Source organism: Coregonus clupeaformis, chromosome 29 (genome assembly GCF_020615455.1).
Source record: "Coregonus clupeaformis isolate EN_2021a chromosome 29, ASM2061545v1, whole genome shotgun sequence".
NCBI lineage: Eukaryota > Metazoa > Chordata > Actinopteri > Salmoniformes > Salmonidae > Coregonus > Coregonus clupeaformis.
Genome location: NC_059220.1, coordinates 35,438,694 through 35,464,121, shown reverse-complemented (window position 1 = coordinate 35,464,121; position 25,428 = coordinate 35,438,694). Strand labels below are relative to the sequence as shown.

Genomic DNA, 25,428 nt, shown 5'->3' with positions numbered 1-25,428 from the left:
GTATAGGTAATCAAATTGTACAACTGAAGATCAACAAAGGAGGAAAAAATTGACAGAGAGTGAGTTAAAAGACCAATCTTCATCGTGGTAGCTAGCCAAATTCAAATCGGTCAGTTAGCTTAACGTCTAGCTCTAACTGTTTACTGGTGGTAACCATAGCAACATGGCCACTGAGGCAGCGCTAGCAGCGTTCAGCGACAGAAACTGAGAGACTTTCCCCGTTTTTTTTGAATACCCAGCAGAAATCAAATCAGAGAAAGGAAGAATCAATTTTAAACACAGAATTCTGAGGGAGAACCCAGAAACTTTGTTTGCCGACTGCTCACAAAACAGGACTGTTACAAACCTGTTATTTTACACAGACCACACTACTGCCTGGCATACAGCTGTAACCAGGCATTTCAGCTATACCACGAAGAAAGGCATCTGCAAGGAAGGCAAATCCACATTTTTGAGGACAGCGATAAGGACCAGGAAAACAGGTTTCTGACAGTAAATATGTATCAGAACGGCACTGTCATGGTCCAGGGCAGTGAGGCTGCACTCAGCTCTGTTGTGCAGGACTTCCCCACCCTAACGAAGATAGCGGAAAACAAAAAGAAAAGGACAGCACCCCAACCTCTCCCCTCACCTCAGGCACCCCAACAGCAGGACCATCCTCCCCCCTGCCTTCCTACAACCACCAGAGCCAAGACCCCACTACCATCAGCCTGTTGAGAGACAGGCTGGCAGTGATAGAGGTATGGGTTACTGAGCTGAAGGAGCAGCTCCCCAGCTACACCACCACCAGTCCAGACACAGAGCTTCTACAGGACCAGATCAACCAGTGCAGGACCCAGCTGAAGAACTCTGTCCAGGAGCTGAGAGAGAGCCTTACCACAGCGCTGGAGGAGGTAAAGGCCACCATGAGGAGAGAGCTGGTGCAGGTAAAGGAGGAGATGGCAAAGGAGTTGTCTGGCATCAAGAGGGTGCTGCAACACAGAGAACAGACTGTAGAGACTCCTAGAGAGAAGCTGCAGCCCCTCACCACCCCTAACACCCCACCCACCCACCTTTACCCACAACCCCCCCCATACCGACAACACTTTACCCACACACCCAGTCAACAAGGAGGCTCACATGGAGACACCTACGACAGAGAGAAGCTCTCTGGCCCCCTGACACACCCCCACACACCCCTCCATGTACACAGGCCCTGTGTACTCCAGCCCCAGACCGTAAACACACTAATCTGGTAAAACCCACTGAGGTGGCCATCCTCATTGACTCAAATGGGAAATTCATCCAAGAAGATAAACTCTTCCCCCAACACAAGGTGCGCAAAATATGGTGCCCAAAAACACAGGATGCACTCCACATCCTGTCCCAGCCTGACTTTGGCACACCAGGCCACATTATTATTCACACCGGCACCAACAACCTACGAGAGGAGCAGGAGAGAGTAGGCAGGCTGGTCAACAGAGTAGCAGAGAGGGCCTCTGAGCGGTTCCCCAACTCCCACATCACCATCTCCACTCTGCTGCCCCGCAAAGACTTCCATCACCGTACCATTCAGAAAGTCAACGCTGACATCACCAGAGGGTGTGGCCTACTCCCAAACGTACACGTTGCTCACCACACAACAATCACCCCAGAGCATCTGCACGACTACTCCCACCTGAGGAAGCAGACAGTAGGGATGTTTGTCAAGTCTCTAAAGGACGTGGCACTTGGTAGACAAACACCCCATGCCGCACTGGACAGAGGACCACCCAGAGACCCCTACCAGACCACTGCACCAACAAGGAGCCCCAGGCCCCTTCAACGCCACACCAGACCCAGCGCACCCCACAGGCCCCACCCACCACCAGACCATCACCACTTCCATCGGCTTAGCCAGACCGGACCGGGCCCAGCCTACTACCCCGCACCAGACCACCACCCCTACCAGACCAGAGAGGAAGCCCCACGGCCCAGACCTGGCCCCCCTCCACCCCACAGGGCCCAACAGCAGGACCAGCGCAGCTACGCAGAGGTCGTCAGAGGACAGGAGAACCCTGTGGGATTGAGTGAGATTAAACAGCTCCTCCAATACATCTGCACTAAACTGCACTAAACACACACGGACGCATATACACACACACACACACACACACACACACACACACACACACACACACACCTACTGTACTAAAATGTACTTGTTCAATGAATAGGAATGTTTATATATATAACAGAAAAAATGTTGGCTGTTATCCTGTTTATCTCGCTCTTAACAACTTAATAGTTAGTTACTGTATTTCTGACTGCTATTCTTTCTTTTGGAACATGAAATCGCTGTCAGTTAGCATGTGGAACATTCAGGGCCTAAACTCATCAACCTTTGGACTGAAGAGTTTAGCACTGGAGTTCAACAAAAATCTTAAAGATGTTGACGTCATCATTCTGCAGGAGACATGGTGTAAGGCTGACATTGTCACTCACTGTCCCACAGGTTACAGAGAGGTAATTGTGCCGTCACAAAAACACAGCTCTGTCAATAGAGGCAGAGACTCTGGAGGACTGATCATTTGGTACAAATCCGACCTACAACATCTAATTGATCCCCTCAAAATTGGCAAATATCACATTTGGTTAAAACTGAAAAAAGAACTTGTACTGACAGAAAAAGATGTGTTCCTTTGCGCAATTTATATCCCCCCTCAGAATCCCCATATTACTCAGAGGAGATCTTCCCCACCCTTGAGGAAGAGACGTGCCATTTCCAGGCCCAGGGAAATGTGCTCATCTGTGGGGACACAAATGCGCGCACAGGAACACTACCTGATCTAACGAGCACACGAGGGGACAGCTTTATTACAGGCCATAATGTTTCTAACTGTCTTAATCTCCCCAATAGAAACAACAGTGACAGCACCGTCAACAAAAACGGAAGGGATCTGTTGCAGCTCTGTAGAAGCTTGGGTCTGTACTTTGTCAATGGTAGGTTACGGGGGGACTCTTTGGGGAGATTCACCTACTGCTCACCTCTTGGCCACAGTACAGTAGACTATATGATCACAGACATTGACCCCTTCTCTCTCAGCTCATTCACTGTCAAGCCACTAACACCTCTGTCTGATCACAGCCAAATTACATTGTTCCTCAAAAGAACAGACATGGAAACAACCACACATTCACAGCCCAGTAAGCTGTACAACATCAGACATTCATACAGATGGGCCCAAAACAGCACAGAAGAATACCAGAAAGCAACCTGGAACCAAAATATCCAAACACTCTTAGATAACTTTCTGGATACCACATTCACTCACAATAAAGAAGGCATCAATCTAGCAGTACAAAACATCAACTATATATTCAGGCAAACGGCAAAAGAAGCACAATTGAAATTGATAAAAAACAAAACAAAAAAGATCACAGATGACAACTGGTTTGATGCAGATTGTAAAATTATAAGGAAAAAACTTAGAACACTATCCAACCAAAAGCACAGAGACCCAAATAATGGTGAATTACGCCTTCATTACTGTGAGACTTTAAAACTCTATAAACGTACACTCAGAACCAAAAAAGCACAGTACAACAGAAAGCAGCTGACGCTAATTGAGGAGTCCATAAACACAAACAACTTCTGGCAAAATTGGAAAAAAATTAAAAAATCTAAACAAGAGGAATTAGCGATACAAAATGGTGACATTTGGACAACCCATTTTAAAACACTCTACAACACCGTTCAAATTGACACAAACGCAGAACAACGCCAAATTCATGAGAAGTTGAATGGATTAGAAAGAGCTATAAAGGACAATCAAAATCCACTGGACTCCCCAATTACTGACCAGGAGCTCTATAAGAAACTTCAGGCTCTCAAATTTAAAAAGACATGCGGACCTGATGGCATCCTAAATGAGATGCTCAAACTCACTAGTGCAAAATTTCAATTGGCTATATTAAAACTGTTTAATTTGATCCTGAGTGTAGGTTATTTCCCTGACATCTGGAATCAAGGACTCATAACCCCAATCTTTAAAAACGGAGACAAATTTGACCCTAACAATTACAGAGGCATTTGTGTGAACAGTAACATGGGGAAGGTTTTCTGTAGTATTATAAATGTAAGAGTTCTAAACTTCCTTAATAAGCACAATGTCTTGAGTAAAAGCCAAATTGGATTTATACCAAAACATCGCACGACCGATCATATTTACACCCTACACACCCTGATAGATAAACATGTCCACCAAAATAATACCAAAATATACGCTTGCTTTATCGACTTCCAAAAAGCATTTGATTCTATTTGGCACACAGGACTGTTCTACAAAGTTATTGAAAGTGGTGTAGGGGTAAAACATATGACATAATTAAATCAATGTATACTGGCAATACGTGCAGCATTAAAATTGGCAAGAAAAGAACAGAATTCTTTAACCAGGGGCGGGGCCTTCGTCAGGGTTGTAATCTGAGCCCAGCACTCTTCAATATTTACATCAACGAATTGGCCACTATTCTAGAAAAATCCTCAGCCCCTGGTGTTAGTCTCCATAATTCAGAGGTTAAATGCCTACTCTTCGCCGATGACCTATGCCTGCTGTCACCCACAGCACATGGCCTACAGCAGAGCCTGGACCTGCTAGAGCAGTACTGCCAGACCTGGGCCCTGGCAGTAAACCCCAAAAAGACTAAAATAATGATTTTCCAGAGAAGATCCAGATCTCAGGGAATTAGACCAAAGTTCTCAATTGGTACAAAATATATAGAGCACTGCACACACTACAATTACTTAGGTTTAAAAAATAAGCTCAACTGGACACCTTAATGAAGCAGTGAATGAACTGAGAGAGAAAGCACGCAGGGCATTCTACGCAATTAAAAAGCAAATTCAAATTGAAATACCTATTAAAATTTGGCTAAAACTAATTGAATATGTCATTGAACCAATTGCACTTTATGGCAGCGAGGTGTGGGGCCCACTTGCAAAACAAGATTTCATCAAATGGGACAAACATCCCATTGAAACCCTGCACGCAGAGTTCTGTAAGATTCTCCTACATGTCCAGAGGAAAGCTACAAACAATGCATGCAGGGCAGAATTAGGCAAATATCCACTAATAATAAAAACTCAAAAAAGAGCAATTAAGTTTTGGAAACATCTAAAATACAGTGACCCCTCTCATATCATTACCAAGCCCTGCAATACCAAGAGCTGAACAAAGAAAAGAGTCCCCTCATCCAGCTGGTCCTGGGGCTGAGTTCACAAACCTGTTCTACTAACACACTGAAGCCTCAGGACCAGAACATCCAATCAATCAGGATAAACCAAATTACAACACAGTCAAAACAAAACTATATTGCTTATTGGGAAACACAAGCACAAGCACAGAGCAAAATGCAGTACTATCTGGCCCTAAATCGACAGTACACCGTGGCTAAATATTTGACCATGGTTACTGATCAAAACTTTAGAAAAACCTTGACAAAGTACAGGCTCAGTGAGCACAGCCTTGCCATTGAGAAGGGTAGACACAGGAAAACCTGGCTCCCTGTAGAGGAAAGGCTGTGCAACCACTGCACAATAGCAGAACCTGAGACGGAGCTGCATTTCCTGACAAAATGTCAAAAATATAAAACAATTAGAGAGTGTCATTTCCCCAAATTTGAAACTCTTATTCAAGGTTTCAAAGACCTCTCTGATGAGGATAGGCTACCCGTCCTGTTGGGGGAGGACGCAGAGAGCTGTGGGTTGGCAGCGCACTACATTGCTGCCTGCCATAAGTTGAGGGACAGTGTCTGACAGACCAATCAACCTGCACATGTCCTTTACTGTATATTTATTGTTATTGTTGAATGTATGGTTATTTTGACCCTTGGTTATTGTTGTTACTGTTGTCCCGTTGACAATTTTGATTCTCTTTTTACATTGTAAACAAGCTTTGGCAATATGTACATTGTTACGTCATGCCAATAAAGCAAATTGAATTGAATTGAATTGAATTGAGAGAGAGAGAGAGAGAGAGAGAGAGAGAGAGAGAGAGAGAGAGAGAGAGAGAGAGAGGAGAGAGAGAGAGAGAGAGAGAGAGAGAGAGAGAGAGAGAGAGAGAGAGAGAGAGAGAGAGAGAGAGAGAGAGAGAGAGAGACTGATAGACTGATTATAAACTAGCCAGTGTATGGCCAGTCCTTTTCCGCAGCTAACTGTGTGTCTGTCTCTGCTGAAGGAGCTTGGTTAGGGCTCGCTTAACACTCTGAATAAGGTACATTCTGAATAACATTGCACATGCAACGCCAATAGGCCCGATATATGATGTTTGTTGTGCAACGCCCAGAGATCTGTCAGAATGTTAGCGCTGTTCATGTGTATGCATGCTGTGGTTTATAACGGAGGTAAACAGGCAGGTAAACAAGGCAACAGCTCAGTCCTCTTCCTGACTCCAGGGCTGCAGGATTTACTGCCTGCCTACACACCCACTCTACAGCACGCCAACACATACACACGTGTATGCACACACACACACACACACACACACCCTCTGCAGGAGAGAGAGAGAGCACACTAGCTGTGGTGGGAGCAATTAGGCTCCAGTAAAAGTCTGTGTTTGTTTACATCTAATAATACAGCTCCTTTAAAGGTTGCAGTGGGTCATTACTGTGGTGTATCAGAAAACCTGCACTCTCGATGTCCTCACAGAATGAGACAAGACTGGATCTGTTTATAAAAGCACTTTAAACTGCACAAATAAAGAAACCTGTAACTAAGAACGTCCTTAATGACACAGAGTTTCCCTGAGCCTGGACAGTGTTGAAACTGATCTGAGATCCTGTGTGTTTGTTGTCCTGCTGTTAATGTCTCTGTTTAACTCAGCTTTACGTAGTTGGTGTTGCTGGGGGAAAATACTCTCTCTCAACAAGGCATCGCCTTTCAATAACACTGACGACATTATTTATACTTTACTGGCACACACGCACACATCATTTATTTACAGAAATACGAGCTGACTGTTATTGTAGTGCTTGGTGGGCCAATAAAAATCAGTCTCCTGTAGGTAAGGGCTGAGCCTGGCAACACACACACAGTTGGACACAATACACACATAAGAATATGCACACACACACACGTAGTGTTGCTATAAACAATGAAATCCTTTACGTTGACATTATTCTCTTAAATACATTAATAAAAGGGATAAATCATGTTTGAAGTTTGATCAAATGTTTGTTTTATGTGTTCTTTAATGTACCTGTGAATGCTTGTATACCTTACTAAGTACAGATCGGAGAGAGGAGAGCGAGAGAGAGTGTGTTTCCCCCTGACATACCTGTGAGTGCCTGTATAAGTGTAGTAAATATGTGCTGCCAGAGTAGTGAGAGGGTTTCTAGATATGTGACAGTAACTAAAACAAAAGCTAAAAGCACAGTCCCTCTAATGACTATTTACCCATAACACATCTGTGTCAGAGGTTTAACAGGCTGATCCTCTCCTCCTCTGCCAGGCTGCTCTCATCCGTTCACACACTCCCATTCTCTCTCCTCAGTGACTGAGTTTTAATAGAGGAATTGTTCATGATCTCATCACATCAGTAGGGCAGAGGAATAACCTGAAGTAGAGAACAGTATCACACACGCTGACACACACACACACACACACACACACACACTCACTCAATGGAGTGTAACCCACATGCACTATGACACGTGGTAGGGGTATGAGGCATGGGTTTCAAAATGTATGTACGTCTGACTCTCTTTCTCTCTGCCTTCCTCTCTCTCTCTTCCTCTCTCTCTTTCTCAGGGGAAGGTGTGAAGATGTTCCAGAAAGGAAGTCAGATAGAGTCCCTCTTCCTCTGTTTGTTATTGGTGAGTATCTCTCAAATTACTCCTCCTTCTCCTGTCTCTCTCCTCCTCCCCCTCCTCTCCTCATCCTCGCCCATCTTCAGCAATGAAACAAACTGAGGATACAAGACAACAGTGTAACAGATACACAGACACACTCGAAGACGTACACCCAGACTTTAGCAGGTCTTTGCCAGAGGTTGTGAAACATCAGAGGTTTCTCAGTGGAGCTCTAAGATAGTAGTTTTAATCTGGGTCTGAATCTCTCCTCTCTTCCTCTGATGTTGAAACATGTTGGCTGTGCGTATGTGTGTGTGTTGGCTATATTCCCAGGAGTTTAACTTCCCTCAGAGCTCAGTTAATGATCCCCCCTAAAGCCACTCCTGGAGGGCCGGATTAGAGAGAGAGAGGGAGAGAGAGAGAGAGAGATCTACCCTGGTCCAATCTCTTGTCTTTCCTTCCATGCCTCTCCATCCTGCTACCTAACCAACAAGCTCTCACAGACTCACTGCAGAATCCGACGTTTGTCCGTACATGTCAAATTTTGAAAGTTATGTAAATAGTGCTCACTGTAGCCCCTAGAGGCGGGCTTTGAAAGCATCTCCCGAAGTCCTGGGTCCTAGGGACCTGGACGGACATTGAATTTCGAAGTGGATCTTGAGCAACCTGGTTGGAATAACTACTGTCACATTTTGGGGTTTGAGTGATTGCCCATTGGTATCCCACATCCTTTAATTCTCACCAGCCACACACTCCCTCCTCCTACCTCCTCCCGCCGCTTCCTCCTCCTTCTCCTCCTCCTCACACCTCATCCTCCTTACACCTCCTCCTCCCATCTCCTCTTTCTCCTCCCACCTCCTCCCATGATCTCATCTTCTTCCTTCCACCACCTCCTCATCCCACCTACTCCATCTTCCTCCCTCCTCCTCCTCCTCCTTCTCGCATCTCCTCTTCCTCCTTCCACCTCTTCCTCAACCCACCTACTCCATCTTCCTCCCTCCTCCTCTTCCTCCTCCCACCTCCTCGCATCTCCTCTTCTCCTCCCATCTCGTCTTCCTCCTCCTCTTCCTCATCCCACCTACTCTATCTTCCTCCCTCCTCCTCCTCCTTCTCCCCCCTCTATACACAGTGTATGGCAGCCTCAGACTCACATGTCTTCATGTCCGATGTCTCAGTTCTCTCCAGCTCCCCAGCTGCTGCTCTGTCTGTCTTGTGTTCATTTTTATACAGTTTGTTACTAACAGTAACTGGGTTTAATTTCAGTCTCTGTGTTGGCCAGTGTGTTTGATGTCTCTAAACAGCAGTGTGTTGTTGTTGTGTTTAGAAAAGGACATCCTTGACCCTGAGCAGGGGAGAGCTGAGTGTGTCTTTGTTTTATTTGTGGGTTCTGATGGATCTGGACAGCAGATCTTTGTGAGGAGAACAGCAAACGTAACACACACACACACACACACACACACACACACGAGGGGTGAGAAATACCATAAATTAACCGAAGGGGGCGACTGCACGCCTTACTAACAACACCTTGTTGAATGTGTGAAAGCCTGAACGGGTAAAAAAAAAAATATATATAATTGTTTTATTGTCACACATTGGTGTTCCATCCAATACAAGTCCATCTAATACTTCGAACGACAGCCTAGAACTGGATGACCTGGCCCTTTCTATTCTTGTCACATCGCCAGCTCAAAGTGTGATTATTGAATGGATGTCTAACGTCTTTAATATTACAGAAAGATTGTGGCTTCTATCAATGTAATTCTCTGCATCACTTCCAATCCCCCATATATATTTTTTTGTAAATACATTATCAGTCAAAAGTTTGGACACACCTACTCATTCAAGGGTTTTTCTTTATTTTTTACTATTTTCTACATTGTAAAATAATAGTGAAGACATCAAAACTATGAAATGACACATATGGAATCATGTAGTAACCTTTTTTTAAAAATATATATTTTATATTTGAGATTCTTCAAAGTATCCACCCTTTCCCTTGATGACAGCTTTGCACACTCTTGGCATTCTCTCAACCAGCTTCATGAGGAAGTTACCTGGAATGCATTTCAATTAACAGGTGTGCCTTGTTAAAAGTTAATTTGTGGACTTTCTTTCCTTCTTAATGTGTTTGAGCAATCAGTTGTGTTGTGACAAGTTAGGGGTGGTATACAGAAGATAGCCCTATTTGGTAAAAGACCAAGCAAAGAGAAACGGCAGTCCATCATTACTTTTAAGACATGAAGGCCACTCAATCCAGAAAAGTGCAGTCGCAAAAACCATCAAGCGCTATGATGAAACTGGCTCTCATGAGGACCGCCACAGGAAAGGAAGACCCAGAGTTACCTCTGCTGCAGAGGATAAGTTCATTAGAGCTAACTGCACCTCAGATTGCAGCCCAAAGAAATGCTTCACAGAGTTCAAGTAACAGACACATCTCAACATCAACTGTCCAGAGGAGACTGCGTGAATCAGGCCTTCATGGTTGAATTGCTGAAAAGAAACCACTACTAAAGGACACCAATAAGAAGAAGAGACTTGCTTGGGCGAAGAAACATGAGCAATGGACATTAGACCGGTGGAAATCTGTCCTTTGGTCTAATGAGTCCAAATTTGAGATTTTTGGTTCCAACCACCGTGTCTTTGTGAGATGCAGAGTGGGTGAACGGATTATCTCTGCATGTGTGGTTCCCACCGTGAAGCATGGAGGAGGAGGCGTGATGATGTGGGGGTGCTTTGCTGGTGACACTGTCTGTGATTTATTTAGAATTCAAGACACACTTAACCAGCATGGCTACCACAGCATTCTGCAGCGATACGCCATCCCATCTGGTTTGCGCTTAGTGGGACTATCATTTGTTTTTCAACAGGACAAGGACCCAAAACACACCTCCAGGCTGTGTAAGGACTATTTGACCAAGACGGAGAGTGATGGAGTACTGCATCAGATGACCTGGCCTCCACAATCACTCGACCTCAACCCAATTGAGATGGTTTGGGATGCGTTGGACCGCAGAGTGAAGGAAAAGCAGCCAACAAGTGCTCAGCATATGTGGGAACTCCTTCTAGACTGTTGGAAAAGCATTCCTCATGAAGCTGGTTGAGAGAATGCCAAGAGTGTGCAAAGCTGTCATCAAGGCAAAGGGTGGCTACTTTGAAGAATCTCAAATATAAAATATATTTTGATTTGTTTAACAACTTTTTGGTTACTACATGATTCCATATGTGTTATTTCATAGTTTTGATGTCTTCACTATTATTCTACGATGTAAAAATGTTTAACAATAAAGAAAAACCCTTGAATGAGCAGGTGTGTTTTTCATAGTTTTGATGTCTTCACTATTATTCTATAATGTGGAAAATAGTAAAAAATAAAGAAAAACCCTTGAATGAGTAGGTGTGTCCAAACTTTTGACTGGTACTGTATATATATTAAATTAAATCTATATATTTTTAAATATATTTTCTACTTCTATCATTTTCCCCTAACCCTACCACCCCTCCCATAATTGTAGTAAACTAATGGACAACAATACTTAGGCTTCTACTTCCAGCTTATACATACTACATACATTTTACGGACAGAGTATATTTTACATTAGTTATCTTTTGTTTGTTTTTAGTCCCAGCCTTCAGCTACCCTCAACCCCTCCCATCTATCTCTGAAGACCATCCAGTTTTCCATATATTTTCTGAACCTTTCTATTCTCATAGTTTCTACAGATTGTAAATTGTGACCGACCGGCTCGATTCGGTCTTATGTAGCCCACCCATCTCTTTAAGGATTCACATGTGAGGCTATGTGCTATACAGAGTCAGTGCGGTATATTTCAAGACTAAATGCTGGTTTATACTACATCTATTGACATGTCTGTAGACAGTTGTCGCAGTGACATCATGAACATTCTATTGTCGTCCGACGTTATGAAAAAGTATAAACACAAAAAGGACAGGCTGCATGACATCAGCAGGCTGGTGGTCCAAAATAGCATAACTGGTGTATTTTAACACCAATAAACCCATCCGTTTAAAAATGTATTTAGTATATATCAATCTAGCAAACCAGGCAACTAAAAGCAACTTTCTAAACAATGTTTTGGTTCATTTCTCACTTGTTAGCTAGCTAGCTAGCTAATGGTAAGTTAGCCAGTTCAAATAATGACCATATCATATAGCTGACAATGTCTTAACTTTAGCTATTTGTATTCGTTATTACAGGAAAATAAACTCACAACAAGATCATTATTTACAAGTTAATGGTGAGCTAATTACAGAATATAGCTTATGCTTGTGAGTGTGACGAAATAAAAGCAGGGCATTCTACCAGAGAATTTTAGAACTTGGACACTGTCTCGTTGGCCTAACGTTATATCCTAATTTGACTTTGGTGCAGGTCATGTTGTTCTTCACATTACCGTCTCTGGTAGACACACACTATATACAATTAAATCAACATTTATTTGTCACATGCACAGGATACAAAAGGTGTAAACGGTACAGTGAAATGGTTACTTGCATAGTAGAGTATTTTGTTTAGACATGTAGCTAGCTAGCTAGCTAGCTAGCTAAACAATGAACCATAATCCCAACTCATAACGTTACTACCTTGCATGAATCTGCTGGTAGCTAAAGCTAACCAACTAGCTAGGTTCATTGTTAGCTAGCTAGCTAACAATAGGCTATAACTAGCAATTCAAATGCCTCTGAGATACGAATAATATTACTACACAGATCATACATGTAACATTAGCTAGTGAGCCAGCCAGCTAATGTTAGCTAGCTAGCTAACAGTATGCTTTAACTTTCTGACAAAATTAGAAACGTATAATATCTGAAAATGTAGCTAGCTAGAGTCTCTTACCTGAATACATGGATGAACACTTCTCCCTCTCTGTTACAGATGCCATGGTTGCCCTTAGTTTGAAGATTTAATCCGGAGACAGGTGTTTTATACAACAGCCTCCTTCTGTGTGTTCTCATTTCGACTCCCTCTGCATTATTTGCAATCAAACGCCAGAATTTTCTCCATCTCCTTAGCTATCATACTCTGCTTCCACCGGGCATTCCACTGATTTTAAAACTCGGTCCTCCAGAAAGTGGAGAGCATTAGCAACACTTATGCAGTTCTTTGTGATATCTTTCAAAATAGCCGCGTTAGAAAGGATTATAGACAGAAGCGTGCTACATGGCAAACCAATCCGAACTCATCTTTCAGCATGTCCAGCCCATCCATTATCTCAGCCAATCATGGCTAGCGGGAAGGTTCCTGTCTTTTTCTGTTGCTAAACCAACAAGGCTCGTAATTTAACAATTGTATTCATATTTACAGATGGCATACAAGTTTGTTAATAAGGCACATGAAAGGTCACATGTTCCAGAAGGAATTTCTGCCCCAAAAAAACGCATTTTGATAAGAAATAAATATTTAAATGCCTCTCCTGTAAAGTAGTGAGGCGTGACATACGCCTAGTTTCCTGAAACGAGTCACAGTTAAAGATAAACATTTTTGCTAAGAGTATTATTATATTATTGATCGATTGACTATGACTTTTCAAATCACCCAGCAGTGCTATTTGCAGAGTTAGCTCCAAGTAAATGTTGAAAATGTTCAGCCATTCCTGAAACTGCGACCAAAAACAAGCTACATATGGGCAGTACCAAAACAAGTGATCTAATGATTCTGTCTCTTCGCAGGAAAATCTGCAGAGCTGGGATGGTTGTATCCCCCATATAAATAACATTATATTGGTTGCAAGAATTTTGTATAATAATTTAAATTGAAGAACTCTAAGTTTTGAGTCTGGCATCGTTTTGCGTATCAGTTCATAATCTATGTGCAATGGAATCGCTACATCGAAAATCTCCTCCCAACTATTTTGCAACCTGTTTGGCGCAGCTGTACATTTTTTGGTCCTTAAATGAAACTGGTATCTTTTTTTATTTATCACAATTTTCTTTAGCCAATTTGGGTCTGTAATGCAGGGCAGACAGATAAGTTCCTTACCTTCCACCTTTCCATTTTTGCGGTAATGCTGCAATCAGTTGGTTGTAATTGTCACGACTTCCGCCGAGGCTGCCTCCCCTCCTTGTTCGGGCAGGCTTTGGCGTTCGTTGTCACCGGCTTACTAGCCACTGCCGCTCCATATATCATCATTCCATTTGTCTTGTCTTGTCAATTACACACACCTGGTTCTTATCCCCTAATTAGTCCGTGTATAAGTGTTCCCTCTGCCCCCCTCCTTGTGGGTGATAGTTTATTGTGAGAGTAGTGTAGCTCGGTGGAGCTACTCGTACCTTGTATTGCCGGGGTAGATTTTTCCCCTGTACCTGTATATTGTTGGAGCTACCCGTACCTTGTATTTGCCAGGGTAGATGGTTTCCCCTGTGCCTGTTTTCTGTTGTCGCTATTGTGTACGACAGAATAAACTCTGTATTCGGTGATATACCCTCCTGCGCCTGACTCCTTCTATCACACTCATCACAGTAATTTTGGATAGAGCAGACATTTCCATATATTTTTGTTAACTACATGTGTGACAACTCCACCAGTCATATTTATGATATCATTTACAAAGATTATACAGTTTAAACAAGTATTTGATACACTGGCGATTTTGCAGGTTTTCCTACTTATAAAGCATGTAGAGGTCTGTAATTTTTATCATAGGTACACTTCAACTGTGAGAGACGGAATCTAAAACAAAAATCCAGAAAATCACATTGTATGATTTTTAAGTAATTAATTTGCATTTTATTGCATGACATAAGTATTTGATCACCTACCAACCAGTAAGAATTCCGGCTCTCACAGACCTGTTAATTTTTTCTTTAAGAAGCCCTCCTGTTCTCCACTCATTACCTGTATTAACTGCACCTGTTTGAACTCGTTACCTGTATAAAAGACACCTGTCCACACACTCAATCAAACAGACTCCAACCTCTCCACAATGGCCAAGAACAGAGAGCTGTGTAAGGACATCAGGGATAAAATTGTAGACCTGCAGAAGGCTGGGATGGGCTACAGGACAATAGGCAAGCAGCTTGGTGAGAAGGCAACAACTGTTGGCGCAATTATTAGAAAATTGAAGAAGTTCAAGATGACGGTCAATCACCCTCGGTCTGGGGCTCCATGCAAGATCTCACCTCGTGGGGCATCAATGATCATGAGGAAGGTGAGGGATCAGCCCAGAACTACACGGCAGGACCTGGTCAATGACCTGAAGAGAGCTGGGACCACAGTCTCAAAGAAAACCATTAGTAACACACTACGCCGTCATGGATTAAAATCCTGCAGCGCACGCAAGGTCCCCCTGCTCAAGCCAGCGCATGTCCAGGCCCATCTGAAGTTTGCCAATGACCATCTGGATGATCCAGAGGAGGAATGGGAGAAGGTCATGTGGTCTGATGAGACAAAAATAGAGCTTTTTGGTCTAAACTCCACTCGCCGTGTTTGGAGGAAGAAGAAGGATGAGTACATCCCCAAGAACACCATCCCAACCGTGAAGCATGGAGGTGGAAACATCATTCTTTGGGGATGCTTTTCTGCAAAGGGGACAGGACGACTGCACCGTATTGAAGGGAGGATGGATGGGGCCATGTATCGCGAGATCTTGGCCAACAACCTCCTTCCCTCAGTAAGAGCATTGAAGATGGGTCGTGGCTGGGTCTTCCAGCATGACAACGACCCAAAACACACAGCCAGGGCAACTAAGGAGTGGCTCCGTAAGAAGCATCTCAAGGTCCTGGAGTGGCCTAGCCAGTCTCCAGACCTGAACCCAATAGAAAATCTTTGGAGGGAGCTGAAAGTCCGTATTGCCCAGCGACAGCCCCGAAACCTGAAGGATCTGGAGAAGGTCTGTATGGAGGAGTGGGCCAAAATCCCTGCTGCAGTGTATGCAAACCTGGTCAAGACCTACAGGAAACGTATGATCTCTGTAATTGCAAACAAAGGTTTCTGTACCAAATATTATGTTCTGCTTTTCTGATGTATCAAATACTTATGTCATGCAATAAAATGCACATTAATTACTTTTAAAATCATACAATGTGATTTTCTGGATTTTTGTTTTAGATTCCGTCTCTCACAGTTGAAGTGTACCTATGATAAAAATTACAGACCTCTACATGCTTTGTAAGTAGGAAAACCTGCAAAATCGGCAGTGTATCAAATACTTGTTCTCCCCACTGTATTTGAGTTTAACCATACTATTTTTTGTAATATTTGTTCTGTTTTTTCTGGTGTATTAAACTGAAATTGCAACTAGCTTTCTATGGCTTGTTTTAAAAATAGCACTATTTTGGAGATTCATTTTAGTCATCTGCTAGAGAACCAGTTCGGATTTAAGTATAGTTTTTGTATGACTTAAGCCTTTAGTGAGAGGTCCAATGCTTTAATATTTAATCAATTCTTCCCTCCATATTCATATTCATTATATAAATAGGCCCATTTAATTTTGTCTGGCTTGCCGTTCCAAATAAAATGGAATATCGTTAGGTGTAGGCAGGGCCATAAGTAAATAGGTACACTGGGATGTGACTAAATAATTAATCATGGTGATTTTTCCACAATTAGACAGGTGTTGTCCTTTCTAATTTGGCTAACTTTCTATAAAAAATGTATTGTAGTGAGATCATTTCTTTCTTTCGGAATATGAATACTGAGTATGTCCACTTCACCGTCGGACCATTTTATTGGTAAACTACACAGTAATGTAAAAGTGTTTTAGTTTTTTTTGATCCAATACATAAGATGGTGCATTTATCATAATTCGGTTTTAAACCAGAGAGGTTAGAGCAATTACCCAGATCCACTATGGGGCTGTGCAGGGATCCAAATTTCGAATTTAAAAGAAAACATGAATCGTCTGATTTTAATAGCCAACGTTTCGATGGCCATAATAAATAGATATGCCGATAGTGGACAACCTTGATTTACTTCTCTTGACAATTTAATACTTTCTGAGAAGGAGCCATTATTTATATTTTACATCTGGGGTTAATATACATAACTTTAACCCATTGTATAAGAGATTCACCAAAAATAAAATAGTCTAGGCATTTATATGTAATTTCCAGTTGTACTTTATCAAAGGCCTTTTCAAAGTCAACTATGAATACCAGGCCTGGTTTCCCAGATGTTTAATTGTGTTCTATTATTTCCAGTCTTATATTATCTCCAATGTATCATCCATGTAAAAAAGAAAACTGTCTGATTAGGATGAATAATATCCGACAATACCTTTTTAATTCTAGGTGCTATGCATTTTGCTAGGATTTTGGCATCACAACACTGAAGTGTAAGGGGTCTCCAGTTTTTTAGGTGGACTGGATCTTTATATTTACCACCTGGGTCCTGTTTCAGTAATAGTGAAATCAGACCTTCTTGCTGAGTATCTGATAATCTACCATTTTTATAGGAGTGGTTAAAACATGTTAATAACGGACCTTTGAGTACATCAAAAAATATTTGATATACCTTAACTGGTATGCCATCTAACACCTGCATGACCAGTGAAAGTCTGATTAATTCAGTTCCTAACAGTTGCATGAATGGAATTCACTCCAGAATATAATAGCCACTGTAGAAACAGGACCTCTGCACTGTTTACCATCTGTCAAGGTGGGGGATATAATGCCTGTATATAAACACAACACATTAACCACATTATAACATTGTTCATTGGATCTACATTAAGTAGGTTAAATGAAAGAAGTAATTGACCTGTCAATTCTTTCATGTTAGGCTATTACATAAGCTATAAAGCGGGAACATATAACAATATTCCATCAGATTTGTGTGTTGAAACCTGTTTAAATCTTTGCCATTCTTGGTGTCTTCACATATTTCGACATAAAACATTTATGTTTTTACATTTATGTCAGTGTATTGATTTTAAAGATGAGGCTGAGAAGACAATGGTTGCTGAGAGGTGCAAATTCTCTGCAGGTGTGCTGCCTATATAAATTGGCTTCTCCAGGTCCTACAAGAAGGGTGCAATTGCGGGCCGCAATTGGTGGCGTTTCTGCATGTGGGAATTCCTGCATCTGCAGGAACCTCTCTTTATACTATATTTTTAAGTTAGGACAGGCGAGAGTGGGGGCCGCTCCAGTACAGTAGGTGGGGTTAATGTCCATAAAACCTAGCGATCAAACAGGGAAATGGTTCCAATCGTTTTTTCCACCATTCGTTTTTCCCATAGGGGATTTTAGAAACACTTAAAATAAGGGCTGTGTTTTGTGTAGGTTTACCCTGGCGTGAGGTTTTGATAACCATGTAAATCTCTGTCAGACAAGGTGACTTTTATCAATATATTCGGCTCTATTAACTTTCAGCTTCGAAATGCTAATTAGCATCAAAGTAGACATCATGCAAGACTACAAATCCCTGCAAGATCCTGCACATCATCTCTTGCTGACACCTTTACTAACAGGTATTGTGTCAATTTAAAACTTGCACAAGACAGTTGACAGAATTGTCAATTAGTTAATCCAGAGATTCTTACCTTTGCCTCGATTTGACAGTCTCATCCAGATCATCATGGCATTTGTAGTTCTTTATGATAGCCACATTAGCAGTTAGCGTTTCATTTTTGGGGGGTAAATACGGGCGAATATATTGATAAAAGTCACCTTGTCCTAGAGAGATTTACACGGTTATCAAAACGTCACACCAGGGTAAGCCTACGCGAAACACAGTCCTTATTTTAAGTGTTTCTAAAATCCCCTATGGGAAAAATGAATGGTGGAAAAACGATTGGAACCATTTCCTTGTTTGACTGCTAGGTTTTATGGGTATTATGACTCATACTGTGGTGCTCTATTTCCATTGATACTATAGAGAAATCTCCACCCACCTGGGGCACCAGGCCATGCAAACAAACTTTCACATTCCTACACACTCCAAAATGTTCAATAGTTAGGCTATCCATATTACCAGAGCTTATATTCTTTCTATTTTTATGACGTTTGGAATCTGACACGGTTTCACTGGAATTATCAAATGGCAAGAGTCAGACAAACGTCAACTGCTCGTATAGGCACGATTTAGCTGAGACTCATCTCTTGACAGGTAGGCTAGTAGTCTTTTTATGAAGTCATTATTTTCACCTGACTTAACTGAAATGGTGCTCACATAACTTTCATTAGCTGGCTAAGGTTAGCATGCTAGCTAGTTACACTGACAGCTGTCAGTCAGTGCCCTATTTGTTGTTACACTGAACAAAAATATAAACGTATCATGTAAAGTGTTGGTCCATGTTTCATGAGCTGAAATAAAAGATCCCAGACATGTTCCATACGTACAAAAAGCTTATTTCTCTAAAATGTTGTGCACAAATTTGTTTACATCACTTTTAGTGAGCATTTCTCCTTTTCCAAGATAATCCATCCACCTGACAGGTGTGGCATATCAAGAAGCTGATTAAACAGCATGATCATTACACAGGTGCACCTTGTGCTGGGGACAGTTTTGTCACACAACACAGTGCCACAGATGTCTCAAGTTTTGAGGGAGCGTGCAATTGGCATGCAGATTGCAGCAATGTCCACCAGAGCTGTTGCCAGAGAATTGAATGTTAATTTCTCTACCATAAGCCGCCTCCAACATCATTTTAGAGAATTTGGCAGCATGTCCAATCAGCCTCACAAACGCAGATCACGTGTATGGTGACGTGAGGGCAAGCGGTTTGCTGATGTCAGTGTTGTGAACAGAGTGCCCCATGGTAGCGGTGGGGTTATGGTATGGGTAGGCATAAGCTACGGACAACGAACACAATTGCATTTTATCGATGGCAATTTGAATGCACAGAAATGCTGTGATGAGATCCTGAGACCCATTTGGAGGCCCATTTCTTTTAAGGTATCTATGGCTAACGGAAGCATATCTATATTCCCAGTCATGTGAAATGCATAGATTAGGGCCTAATGAATTTATTGCAGTTGACTGATTTCCTCATATGAACTGTAACTCAGTAAAATCGTTCAAATTGTTGCATGTTGCATTTATATTTTTGTTCAGTATATTTGTCTGCTGCAAGTGGAAATCACCACAATGTTCCCATCTCCTGTTGATGACAATGCCTGCTCTGCCAACCTGGTCTCAAAGCATTTTGTATTATTCTGTACTTAAATCAGAGATATACATTTAGTATGATATGTTAATGGTATGGTATTTATTACTTTGTGGATGTCCATCACCCATTTTGTACAATTTGGATTATATATTATGAATTTATAAAATGTACAATATGTTACACATTTTCAAAACAAATGATATGTTATGAATTCTAGCTAGACAGTGTCAAAGAAAAAGTGTATCTCTGCACAATGACATGCTATTTAGATACATCGAATGAATAACAGGAAAATTACTCATAAATCAAAACCATTAACATCTCGACAACGTTACGAAACGAATGATATACATATTAGAGAGGCTAAGCACAAGGCAGACTTAAAATGCTGACATCAAACAACAAAGCTCCGTGGTGCTGAAATGGACAGCGACTCATACCCAAATAGCGATGGAAATCTCCTGTTGTGGTAACTTGGGACATGATGAAGGCACAATTCAGTAGGGATACAGTCCCGTTCAAATTCTTCTCACAGACGTTTTTAGAAGATAGACAATGTTCGAAGAGCTCGAGCAAGCAGTTAGTTTTCACAGATCATATACTAGGGCATCTCTTGCACTGGTAATGGAAAAAATTAATTAATTAAACTTATATTTCATATGACAGCTCTTCAAGTTTGCCATTCAAAAATCAATATGATTGCATGTTGATTATAACTAGTCTAACTTATTTCAGTACAATGGAATCTTCCAGGTTTATGAAAGTTGGATGGTAAGATGGGTCAGTCAATGTGTTTATTGTAGTCATTAGGACCTGGACTATACCAGTATGGCTATTTGTACCATGACAAAAAATAAAACACGAAGCTGATTTCTGTATGTAAAATATTGTCTGCTATAGCATGGAAAATGAATATGACTCTGGATGACAACATAATGTTTGTTTCTAACATTTGGGTTGTTTTCCTAAAGAAATTAATTCCGCTTCGTGTTTTGTTTCCTTGCCACAATATTAACGAGTATTGTGATACTGGTATCGTCCCGGCCCTAGCAGTCATGGTCATAAAATGCAAGGCGATATGTCAGGAAGGGAAAATCGGGACTATCCGCATCCCATTCAGTTCACACATTTTGTAGTTATTGCACAATGCATAGCTACACCCAGAGACATAAATGCATGTATTTGTAACGTTATAACCATATAAGTAGAATGTAGGCTAATCCTTTGTTAATTAGGGGGTGGTCACAAAATGTATTATAGCCTACCGATACCTTCTAGAGAGCCTAGTTAAGAAGACGTTATAGTGATAACAGAGGCAGACAGACACCTTCACTTTAAAAAAAACGAAATGCATGGATATTAAACACAGAATAAAGGCATACAAAAATTAGTTTGAAAATATTACATTAGATTTTTTTTTACATTCCTTCTGTTAATTTCACACTAAAGTAAAACAATAAATAATATAATTGAAAGCAATAATAATGAAAGCGCATGTTGCTGCACACAGAGACCATTCATATAATTTCATTTAAGCTTTATTTTTGTTTAACCAGGTTAATTACTTTTTCACCTTTACTTAAACAGGTTGGTGTCATTGAGATGAACATGTAATAAAAACATATTGCATCGGGGTTTTTTTCTCTCGATAAAACTGTTAATCTCAAATAAAAGACAGTGCTGGCTAAAAGCACTGCTCTTGTTTAATGAAATAATATTATAGTCAGGGGTGCAACTTTCACTGGGGACAGGGGGGGGGACATTCTAAAATTGCATTTTTGTCCCCCCCCAGTTTTATCATTGGAATGTGATACAAAACGAGGCAACGGTGTGCTTTCGGACCATAGGGACGCCTCCGAGCGGTCGGGTAGGCTGTTTGGAGTGTTTATCGGACTGGATAAAAAATATATACAATACCAGTCAAAAGTTTGGACACACCTACTCATTCAAGGGTTTTTCTTAATTTTTTGTATTTTCTACATTGTAGAATAAGAGTGAAAACATCTAAACTATGAAATAACACATATGGAATCATGTAGTAACCAAAAAGGTGTTAAACAAATCAAAATATATTTTAGATTTTAGAATCTTCAAAATAGCCACCCTTTACCTTAATGACAGCTTTGCACACTCTTGGCATTCTCTCAACCAGCTCATGAGGAATACTTTTCTAACAGTCTTGAAGGAGTTCCCACATATGCTGAGCACTTGTTAGCTGCTTTTCCTTCACTCTGTGGTCCAACTCATCCCAAACCATCTCAATTGGTTTAAGGTCGGGTGATTATGGAGGCCAGGTCATCTGATGCAGCACTCCATCACTCTCCTTGGTCAAATAGCCCTTACACAGCCTGGAGATGTGTTTTGGGTCATTGTCCTGTTGAAAAACAAATGATAGTCCCACTAAGCGCAAACCAGATGGGATGGTGTATCGCTGCAGAATGCTGTGGTAGCCATGCTGGTTAAGTGTGCCTTGAATTCTAAATAGATCACCGACAGTGTCACCAGCAAAGCACCCCCACACCATCACACCTCCTCCTTCATGCTTCACGGTGGGAACCACCATGCAGAGATCATCCGTTCACCTACTCTGCGTCTCACAAAGACACGGCGGTTGGAACCAAAAATCTCACATTTGGACTCATCAGACCAAAGGCCATATTTCCACCGGTCTAATGTCCATTGCTCGTGTTTCTTGGCCCAAGCAAGTCTCTTCTTATTATTGGTGTCCTTTAGTAGTGGTTTCTTTGCAGCAATTCGACCATGAAGGCCTGATTCACGGAGTCTCATCTGAACAGTTGATGTTGAGATGTGTCTGTTACTTGAACTCTGTGAAGCATTTATTTGGGCTGCAATCTGAGGTGCAGTTAACTCTAATGAACTTATCCTCTGCAGCAAAGGTAACTCTGGGTCTTCCTTTCCTGTGGCGGTCCTCATGAGAGCTAGTTTCATCATAGCGCTTATTTGAGCTGTTTTTGCCATAATATAGACTTGGTCTTTTACCAAATAGGGCTATCTTTTGTATACCACTCCTACCTTGTCACAACACAACTGATTGGCTCAAACGCATTAAGAAGGAAAGAGATTCCACAAATTAACTTTTAACAAGGCACACCTGTTAATTGAAATGTATTCCAGGTGACTACCTCATGAAGCTGGTTGAGAGAATGCCAAGAGTATGCAAAGCTGTCATCAAGGCAAAGGTTGGCTACTTGGAAGAATCTCAAATATAAAATATATTTGGGTTTAACACTTTTTTGGTTACTGTGTTATTTCATCATTTTGATGTCTTCACTATTATTCTACAATGTAGAAAACAGTAAAAATAAAGAAAAACCCTTGAATGAGTAGGTGTGTCCAAACTTTTGACTGGTACTCTATATATACATTATGTCCCCCCCACTTCTAAAACCAAAGTTGCGCCCCTGATTCTAGTCATAATGAGCTCTTTGGTTGCCATCATAACCTCCTCATGTGCAGTTTCCTCCAGCATCTTCAGCAGACGCAACTTGGGGGTCAAAATCATTACTATCATAAAAAGCATGTGAAGAGGCCTTATTACGGGTGTTTGTAGCCTGCCAGTGACTTTAGGCTAGGCTATATATTGTTTGAGATCACTTGTTTTGCACTGTTTTAACTTACAACATTTTACAATATCATGGAAAGAACTAATATAGTTTAATGAAACAAGAGCCATTGTGTTTGTAGCCAACATGCAGCGAAAATCACCCCTGTTGTTTATTTCTGTAGTGCCTTCAGAAAGTATTCAGACCCCTTGACTTTTTCCACATTTTGTTACGTTACAACCTTATTCTAAAATGGATTAAATAAAATGTTTTCCTCAGCAATCTACACACAATACCCCATAATGACAAAGCGAAAAAAACAGAAATACCTTATTTACATGAGTATTCAGACCCTTTGCTCTGAGACTCGAAATTGAGCTCAGGTGCATCCTGTTTCCATTGATCATCCTTGAGATGTTTCTACAACTTGATTGGAGTCCACCTGTGGTAAATTCGATTGATTGGACATGATTTGGAAAGGCACACACCTGTCTATAAAAGGTCCCACAGTTGACAGTGCATGTCAGAGCAAAAACCAAGCCATGGAGTCGAAGGAATTGTTCGTAGAGCTCCGAGACAGGATTGTGTCGAGGCACAGATCTGGGGAAGGGTACCAAAACATTTCTGCAGCATTGAAGGTCCCCAGGAACACAGTGGCCTACATCATTCTTAAATGGAAGAAGTTTGGAACCACCAAGACACTTCCTAGAGCTTGCTGCACAGCCAAACTGAGCAATCGGGGGAGAAGGGCCTTGGTCAGGGAGGTGACCAAGAACTCGATGGTCACTCTGAAAGAGCTCCTCTGTGGAGATGGTAGAACCTTCCAGAAGGACAACAATCTCTGCAGCACTCCACCAATCAGACCTTTATGGTAGAGTGGCCAGACGGAAGCCACTCCTCAGTAAAAGGCACATGACAGCCCGCTTGGAGTTTGACAAAAGGCACCTAAAGACTCTCAGTGTCACGATCGTCGTAGAGAGTAGACCAATGCGCAGCGTTAGTTGCAAACATACTAAACTTTATTATCTTTAGTGATAATATAACAACAAAACAATAAACGAAACGTGCAGTCCTACGGTTAACACAGAAACAAACCAAACGGAAACAAGATCCCACAAACACTAAGGGAAACAGACTGTTTAAATATGGCTCCCAATCAGAGACAACCAGCAACAGCTGAAACTCGTTGCCTCTGATTGGGAGCCACTCTGGCCAACATAGAAATACCACAACTAGAACTCCCACACAGAACATAAACACATATAATTTACACACCCTGGCTCAACATATAGAGTCCCCAGAGCCAGGGTGTGACAGTACCCCCCCCCCCCAAAGGCGCGGACTGCGACCGCGCCTGAACATAAACAAACCAGGGGAGGGCTGGGTGGGCATTCCTCCTCGGAGGCGGTTCCGGCTCCGGGCTTGACCACCACCCTCTAATAATCCCCCCGTAGCGCCCCTGGTCCGGTCTGGCCCCGCTGGCTGGAGCTAGACTGGACATCGTAGGAGCGGCTTGCTTCAGCTCCGGTGTGGAGAAGCTGACCGGTACCTGACCAGGCACCGGTGACCCAGGCACGGGTTGTGCCGGACTGACGACGCACACCCCTGGCCTGGTGCGTGGAGCAGGGACGGGCCGGACCGGGCTGACGATCGCGCACCCCTGGCTTGGTGCGTGGAGCAGCTACGGGCCGGACCGGGCTGACGATGCGCACCCCTGGCTTGGTGCGTGGGCGGACGGGCCGTACCGGGCTGACGATCGCACCCCTGGCTTGGTGCGTGGGCCGGAACGGGCCGTACCGGGCTGACGATCGCACCCCTGGCTTGGTGCGTGGAGCAGGAACGGGCCGGACCGGGCTGACGATGCGCACCCCTGGCTTGGTGCGTGGAGCAGCAACGGGCCGTACCGGACTGACGATGCGCACCCCTGGCTTGGTGCGTGGAGCAGGAACGGGCCGGACCGGGCTGACGACTCACACCCCTGGCTT

General features: G+C 42.3%; 1 protein-coding gene across 1 annotated transcript in view; it reads left to right on the top strand.

Moving 5' to 3' along the window:
• LOC121571731 (tumor necrosis factor receptor superfamily member EDAR-like) overlaps positions 1-25,428 on the top strand; it is a 62,054-nt gene that overhangs the window by 7,989 nt on the left and 28,637 nt on the right. The window contains exon 2 of the mRNA XM_041883376.2: positions 7,769-7,833. Coding sequence (XP_041739310.2) covers positions 7,783-7,833 — 51 coding nt within the window. The 5' untranslated portion in view covers positions 7,769-7,782. The remainder of the gene's footprint in view (positions 1-7,768; positions 7,834-25,428) is intronic.